This window comes from Euleptes europaea, chromosome 9, assembly GCF_029931775.1.
Source record: "Euleptes europaea isolate rEulEur1 chromosome 9, rEulEur1.hap1, whole genome shotgun sequence".
In the NCBI taxonomy this organism is placed as follows: domain Eukaryota; kingdom Metazoa; phylum Chordata; class Lepidosauria; order Squamata; family Sphaerodactylidae; genus Euleptes; species Euleptes europaea.
Genome location: NC_079320.1, coordinates 45792456 through 45814030, shown reverse-complemented (window position 1 = coordinate 45814030; position 21575 = coordinate 45792456). Strand labels below are relative to the sequence as shown.

General features: G+C 43.2%; 1 protein-coding gene across 1 annotated transcript in view; it reads right to left on the bottom strand.

Moving 5' to 3' along the window:
• TMEM131L (transmembrane 131 like) overlaps positions 1-21575 on the bottom strand; it is a 103154-nt gene that overhangs the window by 38842 nt on the left and 42737 nt on the right. Inside the window, exons 4-12 of the mRNA XM_056855715.1 lie at positions 21389-21457; positions 19980-20103; positions 18284-18400; positions 10149-10259; positions 5973-6050; positions 3312-3465; positions 3135-3193; positions 1657-1765; positions 116-221 (exon numbers count right to left, since the gene is read on the bottom strand). Coding sequence (XP_056711693.1) covers positions 116-221; positions 1657-1765; positions 3135-3193; positions 3312-3465; positions 5973-6050; positions 10149-10259; positions 18284-18400; positions 19980-20103; positions 21389-21457 — 927 coding nt within the window. The remainder of the gene's footprint in view (positions 1-115; positions 222-1656; positions 1766-3134; positions 3194-3311; positions 3466-5972; positions 6051-10148; positions 10260-18283; positions 18401-19979; positions 20104-21388; positions 21458-21575) is intronic.

Genomic DNA, 21575 nt, shown 5'->3' with positions numbered 1-21575 from the left:
TTCTGTTCTGATTTCTTCTAACATGACCCCTGCAGGTAAGACTTTCATTCAGTGTGCGCACCTCAATATATTTATAATTTTGAGTATTCTGGTCCAAATTTCATGGACAACTTACCTTTCCACTGCAGCATGAGAAAAGCATGCTTTTTGCACGGTATCAGTAGCTAGCAGATTCATTCTGTCATTAGAAACATGATTGTTTTCATGGGCACACAGTGCACCTGTATCAAGAAAAAGGGCATCTCATTTCAGAGTTTCTAAAGAAAGGCCTGCGAAAGCCTAGGGGAAAAAACTGGAAAAACTGAAAAGACGGTTTTTCAGACTAACACAATTTTTTGTTTTTCTCAAAGACTGAAAAAGAAAACTAAAAAAAAATATTTAATGAAAAAAATATTTCAGAAAAGTGAATAACTTTCCTCAGCATTATTTTAAAAATAAAAGTTACAGCTAACTTATACTCCATCTATCAAGTAGATCAAAGATTCAAACGGAATAATGATGATCACAACATTGTTATTGCGCATTTGACTGGACTTGAAACCAGCAACATAGTTAGGCCTTGATTCTGGAAAAGCATTTTAAAGTACTACGGAAAACAAAATTATTTTCAAGAATTTGGTTCAGAAATGTGATCCAAGAATCTACAAAGCATACCGTCCCTGCAACATCCAAGTATCTGGATATTTTCTTTGCTTGGAATGTTCAGATTTGGAAAAAAGGGCAGGGTAGGTTTTCCTGATCGATAGTACACTCTGTTTACTTCACTCTGTTCACTTCACTCTTTTCCACTAACAGCTCATTTCTGAGCCTTGCAGCGGCTGGGGACGCCACCACTGCCACGGCGCCTCCAAAGAGGTTTCCTGGCCGCTGCAAGGCTTAAAACCCCATTTTTAAAACTAAAAATTCAAAAATGGGGGGAAGCCCCATAGAAAACAGCGATGCTGGTGCAGCACAGCTATTTCAGAAGGGGACATTCCCGGCCTGGAAGGGGTTAGGAGGCACCCTACCAGCAGCCCTGCTCCTCAGAATGCCCCGAGAACTCCTTCCAAGATGCCAGCGTGAGCACTTGCACCAACAGGACGCCGGTGGAAGGCTGAGCCAGCGTCCATGGGCTGCACTGCCACGGCAGTTATAGGGGGCCACCACAAGTTGCACCACACCAGTGTCCGGGCCAGTTTGCACGGTGCAAGTGATATGGACGCCGGCATAGGGGGCTGGTCGCCTCCTAAGCCCATTTGGCCCCCATGCTCAGGAATGAGCTGTCAGTGGAGAAACTGCAATATATAATTTATTTAATGTCATATCATCTAAGGTAAAGTAAAAGAGTTTTGAATACGCAATATCTTGAGGCAGTGTTTGGTTTCTTGCACATGCTTCTGTACAGACTTCACACCGTTTCAGTGTGTGGCACCTCTGAACTTGGAAGTCTGTTTATGCAAAACTGGTCACAAAAAGGGACCCTCATCTATTGTGGACTTTAGTCACTCTATTTCAGCTTGTCATATTGCGAGATGTACAATGTATCATATACCTCCATCTATTATCTTTGAATGCCACTGGTGTTAGCTTTTAACTATTCTGTTTTTAACTATTCTGATATATTTGTAAACTCTGGTGCTATGTATATAGCAGGAAATTGGGACATTAATACTATACCTTTACAAACAATGGAAGCAACTTTTGTGAAACTTGTGGCTGATGATGGCAGCATTATTGGCTCAAACAGCACAGAAAATGTTCCTTTCTGTGACAAATGCTTTACATCCTACCAAAAAAATAAAAATAAGAAGCACAACATTACCATTTTAGCAGCTATAAATTTCATCTTCATGACAATTTCACTTGCAACTCATTGCAGCTCATTCTATCTTGCCACTTTTATTTGAATAACCTGATGCACGACTTGGTTTTTTGTACATCAATTCTGCGCAAAGCTCTGCTAAGGGCTTCAAAGGACAACCTCAGCATGTGGCACACCTGCACCTGGAGGTCAGTTTAGGCAGTAGTGTCATAAAGTGACCATGAAACAGACCTTTATGCTATCCATTGCAGATGGTATTCATTGTATTTTACTTGTTTCAAAAAGGTCCTTATTGGGACATTCTGCAGTGACCATACGAAGCCATCCAATTTACAGCAACTGTCAGTTTGGGTGTGGGCCTAATTGAAGATGCTAGAACCCTAAATGGAGTGCGCCCAGGGTATCTGAAAGACTGCTTTCCCCACCCACCCCTTGTCAGCCAACTCAGATATTCATGTCTATAAATGGTGCTCTCCAGCAGGAACCACCATAGCTAAAGCCAGATTGACTGGGAAGTCTTGGATTACTGGGACATAACTTGCTGTGCCATTTTACCTTACACCTAACTAGAGTGCTTTCTCCTACTGCTGGCACCTTCTTCACCAATAGGAGGTGGTTCCCCCCAGAGAGCTGACAAAAAAAATGTAAGGGGAATTCTTCTTCTTAGTGTGCCATTTTTAAGTAGTCAAGTACCTGGTTTTAATTATATGTATAGGTCTTAAGATTATATTCATGTGTATGTTGAACGTATTGTTATTTGCCACCCTGAGACTAACTCTCTTGGGAAAGGGAGGGAGATAAATCAAATAAAAATAAATAAATAAATAAATAATCTCAAACTGTCCTCTAACTCAAATTAGATGGAGGAATCCCTTACAAGTGTCAGTTTCTAGCTTCTGCGCTGATTTAGTTTCTAGTCAGCCCCCTTTTCATGCCCTGATGACTAAGAAGGCCAGATCTCTGGCAGTGAAGAGCCAACGATTCACCACAGAGTTCTTTGATTCCCATGACTTCTGCAGTTATTCCCCAAGTGTACTTACATTTAAAGCAAAGTACTATCATTACAGTATCAGCAAGTCGGATTTTTAAAACATTCTTCTCTAAATAGTTTCTGACCCTTTTCTCTATTGGGTAACAACTGATTAGTAATAACTATTCACTGCTCAAGATTTATGTCGCACAGAGCTTTTATTGGATGAAAAGGAAAGAATCAGCTGCTTTCACCTCAAGAAATCCAAATTACTGTATCAATTACTGGCAGGCTGCATAGTTAAGGAACACTCTTATCAAATAAAACATATCTTAAACATGTAAATAGGAAAAACATAATTACCTGCACATACAAAAGGTTGCTGCCTGAATGCAATATATACAGGATTACTGGGTAATCATCTGTCCAAAAAGAGCACACACAAAACCCCAAGTCAACGTTCCAGTATCTATTTTGTGCACTAACATAAAAAGTTATCCAGACAAACTGCAAAGGACACATGCAGATCTTGAGACCTACCTGAGGTTTGTGTTTCGTTCATTGCTACATAAACCACAAAAAGGTTTTCCAGTATGTATTGTCTAAGGTCCACAAATTCATGCTGCATGTTTTCCACTCGGACCATTAAGCTTATTTCTAGCAGCATCAGACCATCGGGTAGAAAGCAGCAACTCTGCAATAAAATTCCACAATTTTTATGTATTTATTTTAAACATTTCTATGCTGCCTTTCCACCCTATTCAGGATCTTCAAGGCAGCGAACATTAAAACATTTTAAACATTAACAGATCATTCCTGAAGTGGAGGGTAGTTAGGTCATGGCCGGGAACGACGCAGCCATGCTGCCTCCTGAAAGACTCCCTGGCTGAAAAAATGTTTTAAAAGCATCTAAAAATAAAAACCCATTGAGTTTCACGGGGCTACGTCAGCTATTTTGTTGGTGTGGCTCTGCTGCAGCGCAAAGGGGAGTTTCCCGGGCTGAAAGAGGTTTGGAAGCTGCCTAAAAGCAGATCCGCCCGTGGGAACACCTCCTCCTATGCTGGCACAGGCACTTGCTCTTGGGAACGCAGCAGGGCCGGTGCCTGAGGCCTGAGCCACTGTGCCGGCATCCATGCCACTGTGCATGGCACAAGTGGCATGGATGCAGCCACAGGGATCACGCCGACTCCTACGCAGCTCTGGCCCACCATTCAGGATTGCACAGTATAGCAATTAACCATAGTACAATATTCAGAATACTTAATTCAAAACTATGCCAATACTAACAATGAGACACAAAGGAGCCTAGACAAATTGCTATGATTTGCACCATTAAAAAATTAAAATCCATCACTTTCCTTAAACTGAACCAACAGTGGATAAAACAAAAACCTGGTTTTTAACCCCACAAAAGACAATCCAGTAAAAGGGATGTCTATTTCTCATTTCATGATTTGAAGCAGTTAGATGTGAAAACTGCTGACAAAAGACCTTTACCAACTCTCTGCGTCAGGGTGATCTATGAGATGACAGGAACTTCCAAAATGTGGATTTCCATCAGGAAGCAAAGAAGAAATTATGAAATTATGAGAAACCCAAAACTGGGAAAATGATATCCATTCTTGAAGTAGGCTGTGGAAAGCATGAATGTGAAAGGGCACAGCAGTCAAGGGTCAAGAGAAAGTGGGCAAGGTGGAAGAACCTGATCATTCATAGATAAGAACTGTTTCTTATTAACCTACTTTACTGAAATACAAATTATAGTTGGATGAACCAAGGTCTTAGGTCACTAGAGTCTATCAAAGCATATTTAAACTCTAGGTTCTGAAAGAAGCCACCATTTATTTGGGATACATTAAGGGATAATTCATACATTACGGATTCTACATGGGCTTCTGACTGGGGTGTTCTGGGTTCCCTATTGGGAACTTAATTCCCAGGTGCATACTGACCCGATTCTGTTCAGGGCCGCAGTTCTCAGGGAGAATGGGATTAAACCTCTCTCTGGTGCCATTTTCCCAACCAGACTGTAAGTTGCCACAATAGTAGTTCACTGGGGCCATTTTAGGTTGTGGAAATGGCATGTGGGGGGAAACTTAAAAGCCTCTTCTCCATGGGTGCCATGGTCCAATCTGAATCAGGCCTAAGGACACCTGGCAATTCAGTTCACAGTGAATGGCATAAAGCCTTAATGATGCCAGAACACCCTAGCAGAACTACAGGACAGTAGAGACATTAAGGAAGTAACAATGCAGCAATGACAAAGGAGTCATTTCAACATCCCATATAACTGCAGCAAGTATTTCCTAGTGGTAAATACTAAGCTTGCCCTGACCTGGATGGCCCAGGCTAGCCTGATCTCGTCAGATCTCAGAAGCTAAGCAGGGTCAGCCCTGGTTAGTATTGGGATGGGAGACCACCAAGGAAGTCCAGGGTTGCTATACAGAGGAAGGCACTGGCAAACCACCTCTGTTAGTCTCTTGCCTTGAAAACCCCAAAAAGGGGTCACCATAAGTCGGCTGCGACTTGACGGCTCTTTACACACACACACACACAAATACTAAGCTTAAAGTGTTTTCTACAGCATATGGTAGGTAAACATGTATTTAGGACAGACTCATAGAAGCCATGACATCCCAAACTAGTTCTAAAGAGCCAGAACAATCTAAGATACCTTGACCACATTAGAGAACAATTTAGGGCCCATCTAGATGAGATGGGAGTCCTCAGGTTTGCCATGGAAATGCAGTGTCTTTTTAAAAAGTGAGTTCCCAGCCAGGAACTCCTTTAAACTTTGTTACAGGGCCCAATTCTGGTCAGGACCACCTCAGTTCAGGGGGAGGAGTGGATACAACCCCGTGTGCAGAGTTTTTTCTCCCTGAAATGGCAGCAAGAGGCATTATTGGCCCACCCACATCTGTACTATTTTGGGTTGGACAAACAATATAGAGAGGAGGCAGGATCCTCTCCTCCCCCAATGCCATGGTGGAACTAACCAGAATTGGACCTCATGGCTAAGGAGATCCTGGCTGGGAACTCGCTTTTTAAAAATGATACTGCATCCCTGGGTCAAACATCCCAGGGTCAAACACCCAGCATGTCTAGATAGGCCCTCATGTGTGTGTGTATGCAGATGGAGCTTCAGACGTTGGGGAGGACTCTCTCTAATAGCAGACTGAAAGAAAAAAGCATACATCATACCTTAAAATGCTGTTTCAACTTGTTATGCAAACTGCATTCAAGATGAACTTTTAAATGACTGACATTCTTAGTTTCTGCCTAGAAAAAATTAAAGACACAACCAGAAAGTTTTCAGTAACCTGCATTTGGGGAAAATAGATAATATCACATCCGGTACCAGGAAGGCATATTCTCAAGGAACACAAGGCCAATGAAAATACATCTTCTCCTGAGTAAAATCATATGCTTCCCTAAGCAAACAGGGAACAGGTAGGCTTGGTTCTACCCCGAGGTCCTCAAGGAAACATCTTAATGTAAAATTACCTTCCAGTATATACTTTCATGTTGGAAAATATTCCACATCTCTCACCCACACCAAAATTTGCCAACTTACTCATTTTTTTAAACTTAACAACAGAAACCCTAGAATTTGCATAGTTTTTGACTTTATGAAACCTCTTTGCCATGTTGCAAGTTGTCAGTTGTTATGACAGGCCTTTACTGGCTACTGAGGGGATTCACACAGCCTCTTATGATTTGGGGGAACCAGGTTTATTTTAAACTGTAAACCTTCCCCTCAGTTACCAATTGTTCTTAAGGTAACAAGTGAAAATGCTTTCAGCTCGCTGCCGTAAGTTAATCTTTGTGGTAAGCAAGCTGAACACGACTATCACTGAGGCAAGAGTCGTACATAAATAACAAAAGAAGATTTATTTATTTACAGGTTGGTTTCAAAGAACAGTTCAGCAGCGCAGGTGTCCGAATAGCCAAATAGGGTTACCAGGCCGACTCAGGAGTGGGGATCGTGCATGCGGCCAAACTGACATGATTACGTCATTTCCAATTTACACCCGGTGTAAACCAGAAGTGACATGATTGCGTCGGCATGGCCATGTGCACGGGATCCCTGCTCCAGCTCCTCCTCAAAAACCTCCCGCCGGAGGAGAGGGGGGACCTGGTAACCCTATAGCCAAAAGAGAAACCTGGCTGAGGCACATAAGCTTAAACCAGTTATGGCTTCAGAGAATGATTTGAATGATCTTTTATTGCTTACACATACAAATAGGCTTTCACTGTCTAGCTACTAGATTGGATCCTCTCACACACAGGATTTCACCCACACCAGCCTGCCCTTTCCCCAAGTCAGACTAAATGGTACAAGATCTGCTCATTACCAGATTCAGGCCTAACAATCGCATACTGTATTCGCTCCCATAGGCACAGTTAAACAACTGCCACATTACCAGGCAGAGCTACCCCTCTGTCTGTTGTTTTGATGAGGCAGACCCAAAACCATGACTGCACACTTCCTGAGTCAGACCTGAAATATATCCTGCTGTGCTTCCCTCCAACATTCTGCCTCCCCTCTGAAAGGTGACTGGATGCTGAAGCAGCATTCCCATAAGCTCATGTGAGTGGCTGGTTTTCCCCTTCAGGGGCAGCACAGCTTCCTATTCATCCCAGTTATATTGTCGAAGGCTTTCACGGTCAGAGTTCATTGGTTCTTGTGGGTTATCCGGGCTGTGTAACCGTGGTCTTGGTATTTTCTTTCCTGACGTTTCGCCAGCAGCTGTGGCAGACATCTTCAGAGGAGTAACAGTGAAGGACAGTGTCTCTCAGTGTCAAGTGTATAGGAAGAGTAATATATAGACAGAAAGGGGTTGGGTTGAGCTGAATCATTGTCCTGCAAAAAGTACCAAAGGTAATGTGCTAATCATTGTCCTGTAAGTATCAAGATAATGTGCTAATGAGGGTGTGGTATGTTAACATACCTGCCACAGCTGCTGGCGAAACATCAGGAAAGAAAATACCAAGACCACGGTTACACAGCCCGGATAACCCACAAGAACCAACATCCCAGTTATGTTTCTAAGATGTCCAAATGTTTTACCAAAAAAAACCATATAGCACAAATCGAGCAATTCCTTCCTTATCAAAATTATTTTTAATTGAATGCGGTCCAAGGAAAGGCACTCAGAGATGCTTACAAAGTATTATCAGAAAAGAGTTAAAACCAGTTCTTAGAGGCACACTGCCAATATTTAGCAAAGCACCACAAATGCCTGCATAAAACAGAATAGTTCATTGTTCAATTTCTTGCAGTTCTTGTTCAAGAATCCCTGCAGAACCCCGCAAGGGGGAGCTGCAGCACATAAAACATAATTAAACGCTTCAGAAGAATTTTTCAAAAGCAGGTCTGAACTTTTTCCTATCACTACCACATTTTGCAGGTAAAGAAATAGATCAAGTCAAAATGTATTATAACTTTAACAACAATTACAGATGCACAAGCATCAGCAAATTTCCACATAATCACTCACAATGAAAAGCCACATTAATGAATCGGTGTCTTAAGGAGTTCAGAAGAGCAAAGTTTCAGCACAAACTGTAGAGAACTGAGAACTAATGCTTTTGTTCTTGTGGTCTGAATGAACACATTTAGTATCATTATGTCTAAGCTCAGAATGGGTCTGCTTACCACATTTACTTTAACAGACCACTTCCCCTTCCTTTTTCCATCTCATACAGAGCTGATGATATGCTTGCAAGATGAAAATGGAAGCACTTTGTATGTTCTTTTCTTATATGTTCAATCTTTATATTTCATAAAAGTTCTAGAAAGCAGTGGGGTTGGAATGGCTGGATTTAACAGCACAAGGGATGAGGAAGTAAGGATAGCCTAGCATGGAAGGTTTTAGCATACCCCCAGCTCTGATTTCTGTTCAAACCAGATCACAACTTTCTACCTGACTGGGGCAGAGCTGGTTTAAACACACTGATCTCATTAGAAGAAGAAGAGTTGGTTTTTATATGCTGACTTTCTCTGCCACTTAAGGGAGAATCAAACTGGCTTACAATCGCCTTCCCTTCCCCTCCTCACAACAGACACCCTGTGAGGTAGGTGAGGCTGAGAGAGAGTGACTAGCCCAAGGTCACCCAGCTGGCTTTGTGCGTAGGAGTGGTGAAACAAATCCAGTTCACCAGATTAGCCTCCACCACTCATGTGGAGGAGGAGTGGAGAATCAAACCCGGGGAATCAAACAACATATTATGTGAACTATAAACAAACAAACAAATTGTATTCATTTCTTTTAAATGCAGACATTTACCTTAAAGTACTTCTACTCCACTTTTTCAAGCTATGAAACAGCTTACGAAAATGAAAGGTTCATCTTCACAAAAACAAGAAAATTATGCAGCCCACCGAGACTAAGGAGTGCAGAACATCCCGTCAGAAGAGGCCACACTGAATTAGTTCTTTGACTACAGATATTCCAAATCTAAGGCTACACACAATGTCTTGTGATCGAGGGATTCTAGATCAATTCAAATTCCACTACATCACACTCATTAGGTACAACTGAAGTGTTTGCCTCAAGGATAAAGAAGAAGAGTTGGTTTTTATATGCTGATTTTCTCTGCCTTTAAGGAGACTCAAACCGGCTTACAATCACCTTCCCTTCCTCTTCCCGTAAGAGACACCTTGTGAGGTAGGTGGGGCAGAGAGAGTTTGGAGAGAACTGTGACTAGCTCAAGGTCACCCAGCTGGGTTCATGTGTAGGAGTGGGGAAACCAACCTGGTTCACCAGATTAGAGTCCGCCGCTCATGTGAAGAAGTGGGGAATCAAACCCGGTTCTCCAGATCACAGTCCACTGCTCTTAACCACTACAACACTACACCACGCTGGTTTATCTTTGCAGAAGACCAAGGGCACAGAAAATTCACAATTCACCAGCAACATTATTTACCTGTTAGCTGCTATAAGCCTACATCTACAGCAGCAAGTAGAAGAAATACCTATACTAGACAGCAACAGCAACTTACTTTTTGAAGCAATGTGGGGACAAAGGGCAACTACCCCCAGGGAAAATGCAACAGAAACTTGTGCCTACTTGTGAAGTTCTAATGGTTGATCAACTATGCAATATACTTACACAAGACTGACAAGCCACGTGCAAAGATCAGATCACTTCTTCAGCTGTACACGTCAAATACAAGTTCTTTGTAACATGTAAATAATGCTGCCTACTTTCACCCCCCAAAAAATATCTTTAGAAACCACAACAATTTCAATTAAAACCTTTTGCTATCACTTTGCTTAATATAGTACAGGAAGCTGAAGCAGTTATTTTTGAAGAGCAAAAACCACACGCAGTTCCTAAACGTTGCTTCATATTTACTTTAAAATACTGTACCAGTGTTTGTGAGATCTGGATACTGTTGATATGTGGAAGCAGTAAATAAGTATTTGATAGCTGCTTTCTAGAGTCTTCTGAAACAGTCCTTGACATGCCCATTCCAAAGACCTAGTGGAAAATAGGACATTAACTAGTTACAAAAAATTATAACAGAAAGATTAACACCATGTTTTAGCACTAAGCAAGGATGCTCTAAAATTACTAGCAAAGAAAATATAACAAAATATTCACAATTATATCTGCTCTAATTTGAACATTTCAGGGTGAACTAACATTCAAGGTGTTTTCCAAGCCCTTTGTTGACTCTTGCTTCAACCCTGGTTTTTTTTTTTTTAATAAGCTCTGGGCCTTCCTCCTGACATAATCCCAGCCAGTAAGGGATCACAAAATCATAACAACACATAATCAGTCAGGTTTAACTATATGATGACATCACAAAGCCAACTAAGAGTGAGGGCTGTGGTTTCTGCTCACACTCTGAATGAAGAAGCACTTATACCATTTGCAGTCCGTCCCCCCCAATAGCTTTCACAGGGGGATGAAAGCTTTTATGAAAAGTGCCCCAGTTTTGGGTCAATCATATTCAAAACATGCATTGTAGCAATGTACCCAGAGAAAAACTGGATTATCACCAAGGACTCAAATAATAAGGGGGGGAAGCTACTGTGTTAGTCGAACAGAGGTGTTGTACACATGGCTCCGGGGGGAGAAAAATCACCATTTCGCATCCACATTTACTTAGATCAGGCCTGAAAAACTCATCTGTGAGAAGAAATGAAGATTGGGCCTTCTATGCATTGAACTAAAACCAATAAATTTATTAAAACATGAAGATGTTTTCACAAATGAGTAATGTGATTTTAGGCTGTTGACAAAAATTGGTTGAAAATAAAGTGTATTCACAATGCTTTTTAACAGATGTATATTATATCGTATATTATATACAGTTCTCTGGATTTAGACATTTAGAAGGGCTACTTAATAACCAGATTGACCTGAGAGAACTGTTCTCCATCTAGCTCCCAGGACATCTCCTTTCCCAACTGCCATCTCGAGACTATTTAAAAATCAGTTTGCACTGAGGATGAATGAAGTCAGAACAGTCCACCATGAAATAAAGGTTATCTGGGTTCCATATACCCACTTCTCCTGTTCACAGTGGTGAGCACCTTTCTCCATATGGCAAGTACCTCTGCTACAGCCCCAGGTGACCATCACAAAAGAGTCCTTCCACAGGGGGTATTCTATAGAGAAATTAGGGTTAGGGCTGTCTTTGGGCTACCTTCTAAGACAAATGAACTATCCTGCCTGTCTTTCCTGCTGTGAGGCTGTAATCAGAAACAAACCGGCAATTTTCTCAACCTGTTTACTTCCTAGACCATCTGTTTCATACTATTGTACCAGCTCAGCCAGTCAGTATCAAACGGCTTCACCGTGCCAGCTGCAATACAATCAAGAAAAATACGAGAAAAGTTTTCGAAATGCAAAATTAAGTAAAACTTCATGGACCCCTAATGTGGCAAGATCTTTATAAACGGTAGTATTCATTAACGGTGACAGAAAGGGGTGAGGGTGCAGCAGGTACAGGGAAAGGGCTCTGGATATCCACTGGTGAGGTGAGGGAGACAATGGGGAGGGAAGCCTCGGCAAGTAGCACTGGAACAGGTAACACCCTCAAATATTACTTGTATGACTGAGTTATAGTCATAACTTGTACAAAAAATAATTTCAGTAAAGGTGAAAAAAAATACATAAGCAAAGAGTGGTGGTGAGATTGTGGAGAAATACAGAAAATATGTGAAGCAGTGCCTCTGATGAGCTACTGTTAGTCCTAAGTCAGAAGACTGTGGGAGAAAGGTACATTGTTTACTCACCGAGAAGGTCCTTTCCACTCTGAAGTAGAAGGGCATCTTGATCTTTGGGTGTTTCTCGCCCATTGCTAGGGGTAGGCAGGACTAAACTAACAACTTCCTGTCTCCTGGCAAGGAACACCTCCCCTTCCAGTTATTCTACAGCAAGCTCAAGAGACAGGGAAAGGCACTCACAAACAAGAAGTACAAACAACAATAAACTGAATGATAAAATTAGAACCATTCTATAAGTATTGCTACAGTATTATTAGGCCGATCGAATCTGTAGGCCAGTTTGGTGTGCTTCAGTCCACCCTTGTAAGATGATGTTGCCATCTCCGGGTGGACAAGATGCCCTTCTACTTCAGAGTGGAAAGGACCTTCTCGGTGAGTAAACAATGTACCTTTCCCGCTCTGAAGGAAGGGCATCTTGATCTTTGGGATCTCCAAGAGCAATGAAATAACCGGTGGGAACTCAGTCCTCATCATCTTCCATTACGTGCTGTAAAATACGTCTGCCGAATGCCGCTTCGGGGGATGCCATAGTATTGATTTGATAATGTCTAATGAAGGTAGTCACATTGGACCAAGTAGCCGCTTTACAGATCTCTTCAGTCGAGACTGTTTGAAAAATGCGGCCGACGTAGCTGCGCTTCGCAGTGAACGGGCTGTGATCCCATTCGGAACTTGGAGACCACTGGCTAGGTAGGCTTCTCTGATGCATTGTCTAATGGATGTGCTGATAGACTGTCGGGACATGCGAAGTCCCTTGTTGGGTGCAGAAATGGAGATACATAAATTCCGTTCTCCTAACGGATTCAGTTCTAGATATATAAATATGAATAGCTCTACGCAGGTCCAAGGTGTGCCAACTCCGCTCTCTGGGAGTAGAAGGATTAGGACAAAAGGAAGGGAGGTGAAGTTCCTGAGACTGATGAAACCGGGAACCCACTTTGGGGGTGAACGAAAGATCAGTACGTAGCACGACTTTATCTTTGTGAAAGATACGTAAGTCTTTGCGAATAGAGAGGGCACCCAATTCTGAAACCCTCCTGGCAGAGATTATGGCAACTAAAAATAAGGTCTTCATCCTTACTAATCGTAAGGGAACTTCTCTCATAGGTTCGAAGGGACTTTTGGTTAGAGCAGAAAGTACAGTGTTCAGTCTCTAGGTAGGGAAGCGGTGAATCACCGGAGGGGTAGATTGAGCTACTCCTTTAATAAAAGCCTTAACCTGAGGGTGCGATGACAGAGGAATCCCATCAATATCCGGACAGACTGAGGCAATAGCAGACACTTGCTTTTGTAAGGTTGCCGCTCTAAGGCCCTGCTGCGCACCGTTCTGTAAAAAGTCCAGTAACTGAGGTAGCTTAGGAGAGATAAAGATGATCGACCTCCGGTGACAGGCTTTCCAGGTGTATTGAGATATCCTTGTAGTAAAAGGACGTCTGGCTTTAAGGATGGTCCCCATCACCTCCATGGAAAGCCCAAGGGCTAAGAGCCTTGCCCTTTCAACCTCCAAGCGGTCAATTGAAACCATCCAGGATCTGGATGAATCATTGTTCCCTGTTGAAGGAGATCCGAGGATGTCGGAATCTGCCAAGGTGCCCTGGTGGAGAGCTCCATGAGTGCCGGAGACCACGGCCGGCATGGCCAATTGGAAGCGATCAGGATGACTTCCGCTCTCTCTGCCCTTATCTCCCTGATGACTTTCGGAAGGATAGGCAGTGGTGGAAAGGCGTATAGGAGACCAGGAGGCCACTGAGTCAGAAGAGCATCCACTTGCTCTGCTTCCGGATGGTAGAACCGGGAGAAGAACCTTTCCACCTGACGATTCTGGACTGAGGCGAACAGATCCACCGTGGGCGTTCCAAACCAGCTGGTGATGGCTTGAAAGACTTGAGTATTCATCATCCATTCCCCTTCCTGGAGGGTCTGATGGCTTAACCAATCTTCCTGAGTGTTGTACATGTTCTGCCCTGAGAGACAAAAGGTGTTTTTCTGCCCAGAACATGATGGCCGATGCCTCCTGGTGCAGGCGAGAGGAGCGAGACCCACCCTGCTTGTTGATGTGGGCCTTGGTCGCCACATTGTTTGTCCTGATTATGACGTTTGTTTCTGACAAGGTCGTGGAATTTGATGAGGGCTAGGCGTACTGCCCTGAGTTTGAGGAGATTGATGTGGAGAGATGTTTCTGACTGGCTCCATACGCCCTGAGCAAAGGAGTCTGCCACTGTGGCTCCCCATCCCTTGAGGCTGGTGTCTGTAAACACCTGGACTGGCTGTTCGTGTAGATACAGTTGTCCGACCATTAGATTGTCAACATTGGTCCACCATAAGAGGCTTGTCCTGGCCACCGGACTGAGGGAGAGGGTCTTGTCTATCTTGCGTGTGATGAACAGCTGGAATGGACGCAGCGCTGCCTGAAGTGGTCAGGAGTGGAAGCGAGCCCAAGGAATCAGGCCTAGACATGATACCATGAGTCCTAGGAGCCTTGTCAGAGCCATCAGTCGATGTTGTGACGACTTTACTGTGGACTTGGCCACCGCCGCAATTTTGTGGGCCTTGTCTGTTGGGAGGAATACTGAACTGGTGGTGGAATCTATGACCACTCCCAGACGTAGGATCCTCTGTGACAGGCTTAGCAAGCTTTTGGCTTTGTTTATAAGATAGCCGTGCATTTCGAGTGCAGTGATGGCTCAAGTGGTGTGCTGAAGTGCCAGGTTGTATGAGGGGACACATATGAGTAGGTCGTCTAGGTAGAGATGTACTTGAATTCCTTCCTTCCTTAACATCGCCACAATAGCCTCCATCACTTTGGAAAAAACTCGGGGGACAGATGTCAACCCGAATGCTAGTGCCCCGAACTGTAAATGAAGGTTCATATAGTTGAATCTCAGAAAGCGCCAGTGGGACTGATGGATGGGATATGCATATAAACCTCTGTGAGATCTATGGATGTCATGAAGGTGTTTGGACGCAGTGCCTCTATGATGGTTCGCAGTGTCTCCATGAGAAAATGTTTGGCCTGGATGAATCAATTGAGAAATCTGAGATCCAGGATAGCCCTCCAGTCCCCATTCTTTTTGGGGACTTTGAAAAATATGGAGTAAACTCCCTGGAGATGTTCCTGAATAGGTACTTCCTCTATGGCCCCGATCCGGATCAAGTGAGAAATGGCTTCCATCGTTCTCTGATGTTTTACAGCACTGCGGTAGCATGGCGATGTGACAAAGCGATCTGGAGGCTTGTGATGAAATTCTATTAGATATCCCTGCTGAATTAGTTGTAGTACCCAGGCATCCGTCTGGGAGTGGCGCCACTGTGGAAGGAAAAGTTGTAACCTTCCCTCTACCATTGGATCCCTGGCGTCACTGCTTATTTCCCTTGAAGAATTTGTCAGGTTTGTCCGCCCTAAAGGACTGTGGTTGTGAGGGGGGGTTGAATCTGTTGAAACGTCGAAAGGACCCTCTCTGAGGAGCCCAGTGTGGGCGTCTCGGATTCTGTCTGAACCTGGATAAGGTATGGTAGGATTGAAAGGACTGGGAGTATTGGCCAGGATGGGGTTCCTTTTTATGGGATTTAAGAATCGCCTTATTTTTATCCTTAATTTCGGAGAGCATCTTATCTACTCTCTCTCCAAATAACTTTCCACCCTTGTATGGGTGACCCACTAACATGGTCTTGGACCTGGACTCAGCCGACCATGGCCATAGGGCCCTGCGAATGGCCGTATTGGAGGCGACCGCTCTAGCAGCAAAGATCACTGAGTCCAAGGAGGTATCTGCCATAAAGGAAGACGCCTTTAGCACCCAAGACAGGCCCTCAGCTATTTTTTTAACTGCGGTGGGTAGAAACTGAGTGAGCCTATCCAGGCATTTGAAGCCCTAGCCATCAGTGCTATTGTGGTATTGGCCTGAATAGACAGTGCAGCTGCCTCATGCACCTTTCTGGAAAGAAATTCCATTTTCCTATCGAGCTGATCTTTAATAAAGCTCACTCCATCCTCTGCCAGGAAGTCAGAGGATTGAAGGGCAGAGATAGGAGCATCTACCACAGGCAATTCCAACATATCCATTGCATATGAGGCCATATCATATAGTTTCTTTGCATTGACAGAGAACTGTTTATTATGTAGGGGTTTGTCCCATTCAGCTCTAATAACTTTCTCAAAGTATTCTGGTAAGGGGACCTTAATAGTCTGGGCCTTACAGTGTGGGAAATATTCCTTGGAACCTTTATGTCTGGATTTAGGCTTAGATTCCTCAGGTGCTTCAGCTTCATCAGATAGGTTTTAAGCAAAAGGTGCCTTGGCCAAAAGTGGCTGGAAATTATCAGAACAGAACAGCCGAGGCTGCGGTTCTTGAACAATGGGGAGTTCTTCGTCTGAAACGAACGCTCCTTACTCCTTATCGTCAGCCCCAGAATCCCTATCCACAGGGTAGGTTTCATTTCTCTGCTCTTGGATAATTGGCACTGCTTTCATAGCTGCCTAGAGGGGGCGCTTTGGCTGAAGCCAGGCTCCTCCTGCATGGGTTCAGATATGACTGAGGACCCAGGGGAAGATGTCCAACTATATGAAAACCCTTGAGGAAGTGGCTGAGGGAGTCTTTGAGGAGGGTAACCCTGCTGGAAGGGTAGGATAAGAGATTGGAGCCTCTGAAAATGTTTTTCCATGGAGCCCTCTATCATATTATGTACCTGTTCAAATGTGGGGTTCTTGGGGGATCCCCCTTCCTCAGAAGGGTGGGTTACTTTACCCTCTGTAGGTATCCTGGGCTCCACATCCAAAGGTGCAGCAGAGGATCCAGCGGGGACCTTAGAGGTCGAAGCGGAACTCTGTTTAAGCTGGCGCTTGCCTTTCCCCCCACCATTAGACTTGTTTTTTTTCAGCGATTTTCCAGCCAAAGTAGACGGCGGCGACTTTCCGGTCTCCCTCTCCGATAGTCCGCCAGGGCGGCTAACGGCGGGAGCCAATTTTAAGGCCAATTCTTGATCTGCATCAGAAAGGAGCTCGATGTCCTCCGATGCAGCTTCTCCAGCAGCCATTTTGTTTGCCGTGTCTTTCCCGCGGCTAGCTGTTTCTCCCACGGCTCAGCCGATGGTCGGCAGAGCCGGGAGCTTAAATTTAAAAAACAAACGTTTTTTAACGAGGGGGAGGGTAGGGAGGGAAAACAATTGGATACGGCAAGGTAAAGAAAAAAATCTATTCTAACCTAATTTCACTAGACCTAGGAAGCTGCTATGGCTGCAACGCTCTCACCCCAGCGAAGGCAGGAGAAGAACTGGGAGGGGAGGTGTTCCTCGCCAGGAGACAGGAAGTTGTTAGTTTAGTCCTGCCTATCCCTAGCAATGGGCAAGAAACACCCAAAGATCAAGATGCCCTTCTACTTCAGAGCGGGAAATCCTAATTATGTTTTAGACTTTCAGGTATCTCTACACATGGCTCTCCATGCAAGCCCACTGGAGCAACTCTACGTCAGCTACAGTTTTATAACACTCTTGACTACCTGAAGCACTTAAAGCACTTTTACTTATTAACTTAAATCAGCCATGAGAAATAGCTATATAACACTTAAATGGGCCAAGAGATAGTGTCTAGGACACAATCCACTCAAAACTTCCCCTTTGTACAATTTCCATTCAAATGACTGCTTTTCAAAGTGCCGCCACCCCTGCCTCGAGTGATACATAGCATCACAAAGTTTACAAGCAGTCTCATACCACTATGAAAATAGATACAATCCAGGCCTTCTTGTACAGGGGCCAGAACTGCAGCTATGCCTTGGTCACCACAACACCACTGTAATCTATGAATGAGCTTTCTCTCACACACGCTCTTGGAATCACCTCTATGCTTCAGGGCTGAAAGAAGCAGAAAGGATTTCCATAAATCAATGTCCTGCCTAGAGATGGGAAGGCCTGGAAAAAAACCGGGAAAAAATTGGGGGAAAACAGGTTTCTCCCCCAATTTTTCGGGTTTTTTACAGGCCTTCCCATCTCCAGTCCTGCCTCAACAGCCACATCAGAGGCATCACAGTGTCAGCTGCCATGCAATGAAGATTACTTTCACAGTCCTAATGGCAGTAAAGACCAGAGACACAAACACCGTTGTCCTGGGAGGAAGGGGAGCTTCAGTCCCATGGGGATTGTCATACACTTTGCAAGTCCGATTTAATCGTAACCACGAACTACTGGCAGTTTCCTGTTTTGCCCACTGTTACATCATTTGAGAACAAATATCTTCTAGGTCTGAAGCCAGTGAATAAAACAAAAAATTACCTGATATGAAAATACTCCATGAGATGAGGTATTTATAAATAATGAACTTTCAAAACTGCCTTCTTCAATTGGAAGAAACAGTACTCTGAAATAAATTTTCCCCATTGCTGGAATCACCTACAGATAAAATAAAGGTGTCTGATGTTCAATATATGTAGTTGCATTGCTTTTATGACAGCCTTGCAAATAATTGTTTAAAAAAAATATGTCGCCTCCCGATCTCTTTCCCACTAGCCTGTGCCTACCCCATTTATGAACTCTCCTGTGTCTTACCCCAAATGAGATGGACGGCAAGGACAGAGGTAGGATGGGCAGTGATCCCTAGCATTGTGCTAAATTTATATGGCGCACAGTCGATAGGGACTGCTCTTTCTCCCTCACAGAGCAAAGGCAGAGACAGTGGCAATGCAAGCCAGTAAATCTGGAGCTTACTGAATTCTCTCTGTGTGGCAGTAAAAAGAAAGAACAGTGAGACAATGGGAAAGCACCTGGAAGCAATTCTTACAATCGGTGACAATCAAGATTCCTTATTTTCTTTGCTGAAAAAAAATCAGTATTAGGGCTAGTGTGCCAAGAACCACGGGAAAATTATTTAACATATGGGGTTTTGGATGGGCTTCTTAGAATGCCATCCTAAGCAAGGTGACTTGAGTTGGCAATTCTGTGCACCATCTCATTTTATACAGTATCCCAAGTGAGGCCATTCGGGTTGTGAAGTTTGCATCTAGTTATAAAAAACATTTCTAACAAAGTTACGTGGAATAAGTCGTTTAATGTTCCTTTAATTTAAAAGGGTTTTAAACTACGCCATATATCATTATAGTGTGATTAAAAAAAGAACACCCATTCCACATTACAGGTTTCGAAGCAAATTCCCCATCATTTGGTGTTGATGTTCTAATAAGTCTTTGTCTAAAACCTTTGGAAGGGTAGTCCTTTCATCCAAGCCAGATGCTTCTAGAAAAAAATAGGCTAGTATTTGCAAAAAAGGGGAGAAATGTGGTATGCATCAAAGCCGTATTGTACAAAAAAGTTTTAAACTTGACTATGGTTCCAAAATGTCCTTGTAACAAGAGGCCAGCAATAAGAAACATATGATCCCGTGCCCACAAAATAGTAATTCAAGACAAATATACTTGATTTTAACTGCTACAATATATACAAAATGTATTATATTTTTAGTATTGCAGTGGAACAAAAGGAAAACTGATATAAAAATACAGTCTTCCTTTCAGAACTACAGGCAACTAAGCATTCTTTGTTTCAGTCCACATTTGTCATCTACTTTAATTTCAATTTGGTAGATATTATGGTTGGGCTAAAATGGGGGGTTTGTTTCACATGCATTTTATCACACTACATACATCTTTTTTTGGCAATTTGTTTTGTGGTGGCCCCCTGTAGAAAGATGTCTTGCCAACACCACCACCCCCATCCCAATACAAACACATTTAGTTGAGGGCAGAACTTCCCCAAGAGCCCCTTTGCAGGCTTGATCCAAAAAGCTCCTTTGTTCATACCAAAAATGTTCATGTGGGAACACTGGGCGCAGCCCTGGTAGAAATACACTTGTCGATAGAGAACAAGCTAATGATTGGGAAATTAGGGAAGAGAGACCACAGAATTAATGCCAAAGAAAGCATGAAATTTGGGCACTCTGCCACAGCACATTTTCCACAAGTATAGCAGCACTCACCCTGCCATAAACAGGAGACACATGAAAATGCCGAGAAGTTGTAAACACTGAATTCACTATCACTTCGCTATCCTTACTGGGGTTGTAAGCAGCCAGAATTTTAGCTTTAGGTAGTCCCAGTAACCTAGGGAAAAACAAGAAAGTGGAAAAAGTATTACTGACAATGGAAAAAAAATACCGATTGGTACTTTTCACTCCATACACAATATTTGTCAATATTCAGGACAAAATTCTATTATCCATTACCCATTTAGTTCTATTTTAAATAAAAATCATTTGAAGCAAGTTAGGAATTTAGAATGTAAAGAAAAAAGGCATTTTCCCTGTGAGCAAGGCTATAATTTGATTCAGAAATTATGAAAATGCTTTCTTAAACAATCTTACTTTACTTATTTGCTTCATTTATACCCTGCCTTTCTCCCCAATGAGGACCTAAAGCAGCTGACACCATTCTCCTGTCCTCCATTTTATCCTTGCAACAACCCTGTGAGGTAGGTTAGACTGAGAAAGTGTGACTGGCCCAAGGTCCACCCAACAAGCTTCCCTGGCAGAAGGCACATTTGAACCTGGGTGTCCCTGATCCTAGTCCAACACCCTCACCACTACAATATACCAGTTGCTAGGCTATACCACACTGGCGCACTGAGCCCCCACCGCTGATAAGTCCCCCCACTGGTTGCCAGGTTGTGTCTGGCAGCCCTGTATCACCCCCAAGACCAGTTAACTTACTGAGATCAGAATTATGGATGACAGAAACCAATTTAAAGACTAAGGCAGGTAAACTGTAAAGCTTGATTTAGACATAATGCAAACCATGGTGTAGCGCTTCGTAAATGAGCCTGAGAGAATCTTGGACTCATGGGCTCCTCTGCCCCCAATTTCATGACACATACTGCATGCTAGTTCATTACTTCCTGGCTTTCAGAAAACCATAGTTTGCCATTACATCTGAGCCAGTAAACTATGGCTAGCACTTGCTCTGAAAACTGGGATTACAGTCCACAGTCTGGCCTGGATTTGTAGGACAAGCACATATCATGTAAAAGTGAACTGGTTTGTTGAAAAACCAGAAAGCAACCAGCTAGCAAGAGGGGGCAGGAAATGCAAACTCAAGACTTCTTCTAGGCTTGTTCTCATAGGACCAACCCAAGGACCAACACATAAACTTTCTTCTATAAAATTCACACTGTTGCTCATGCTATTAATACATCTATGCAGTTAGGAAAATCAGTCTGCTAATATGGACAACCGGCATTAATTCCTAAGTTGCTAAGCAACAGAGAAGGGGAGACAGTGTTCACAATGATCACAACAAGATGAAACTGGGGGATAAAAGATTGCTTCGAGAGAAAATCTTCCAAGATGTGGTGAAAATCTTCCCTGTATTATGGAAGTATAAAGATACTCACTGCATTCCAAAATGGAGAAGAGAAGGGTGAAAATGGAGGATCCTCCCATTAGGCATTTTTGCAGAGAAACTGCAAAAGAAAGCAATTATTATTAGCTGGTAAGTTTCTACAATATAGCATATTTGATACAATTCATCGTGTGACATCTGGCTTCCTGTTCTTCAACACTGTAATATCAACACAGGTT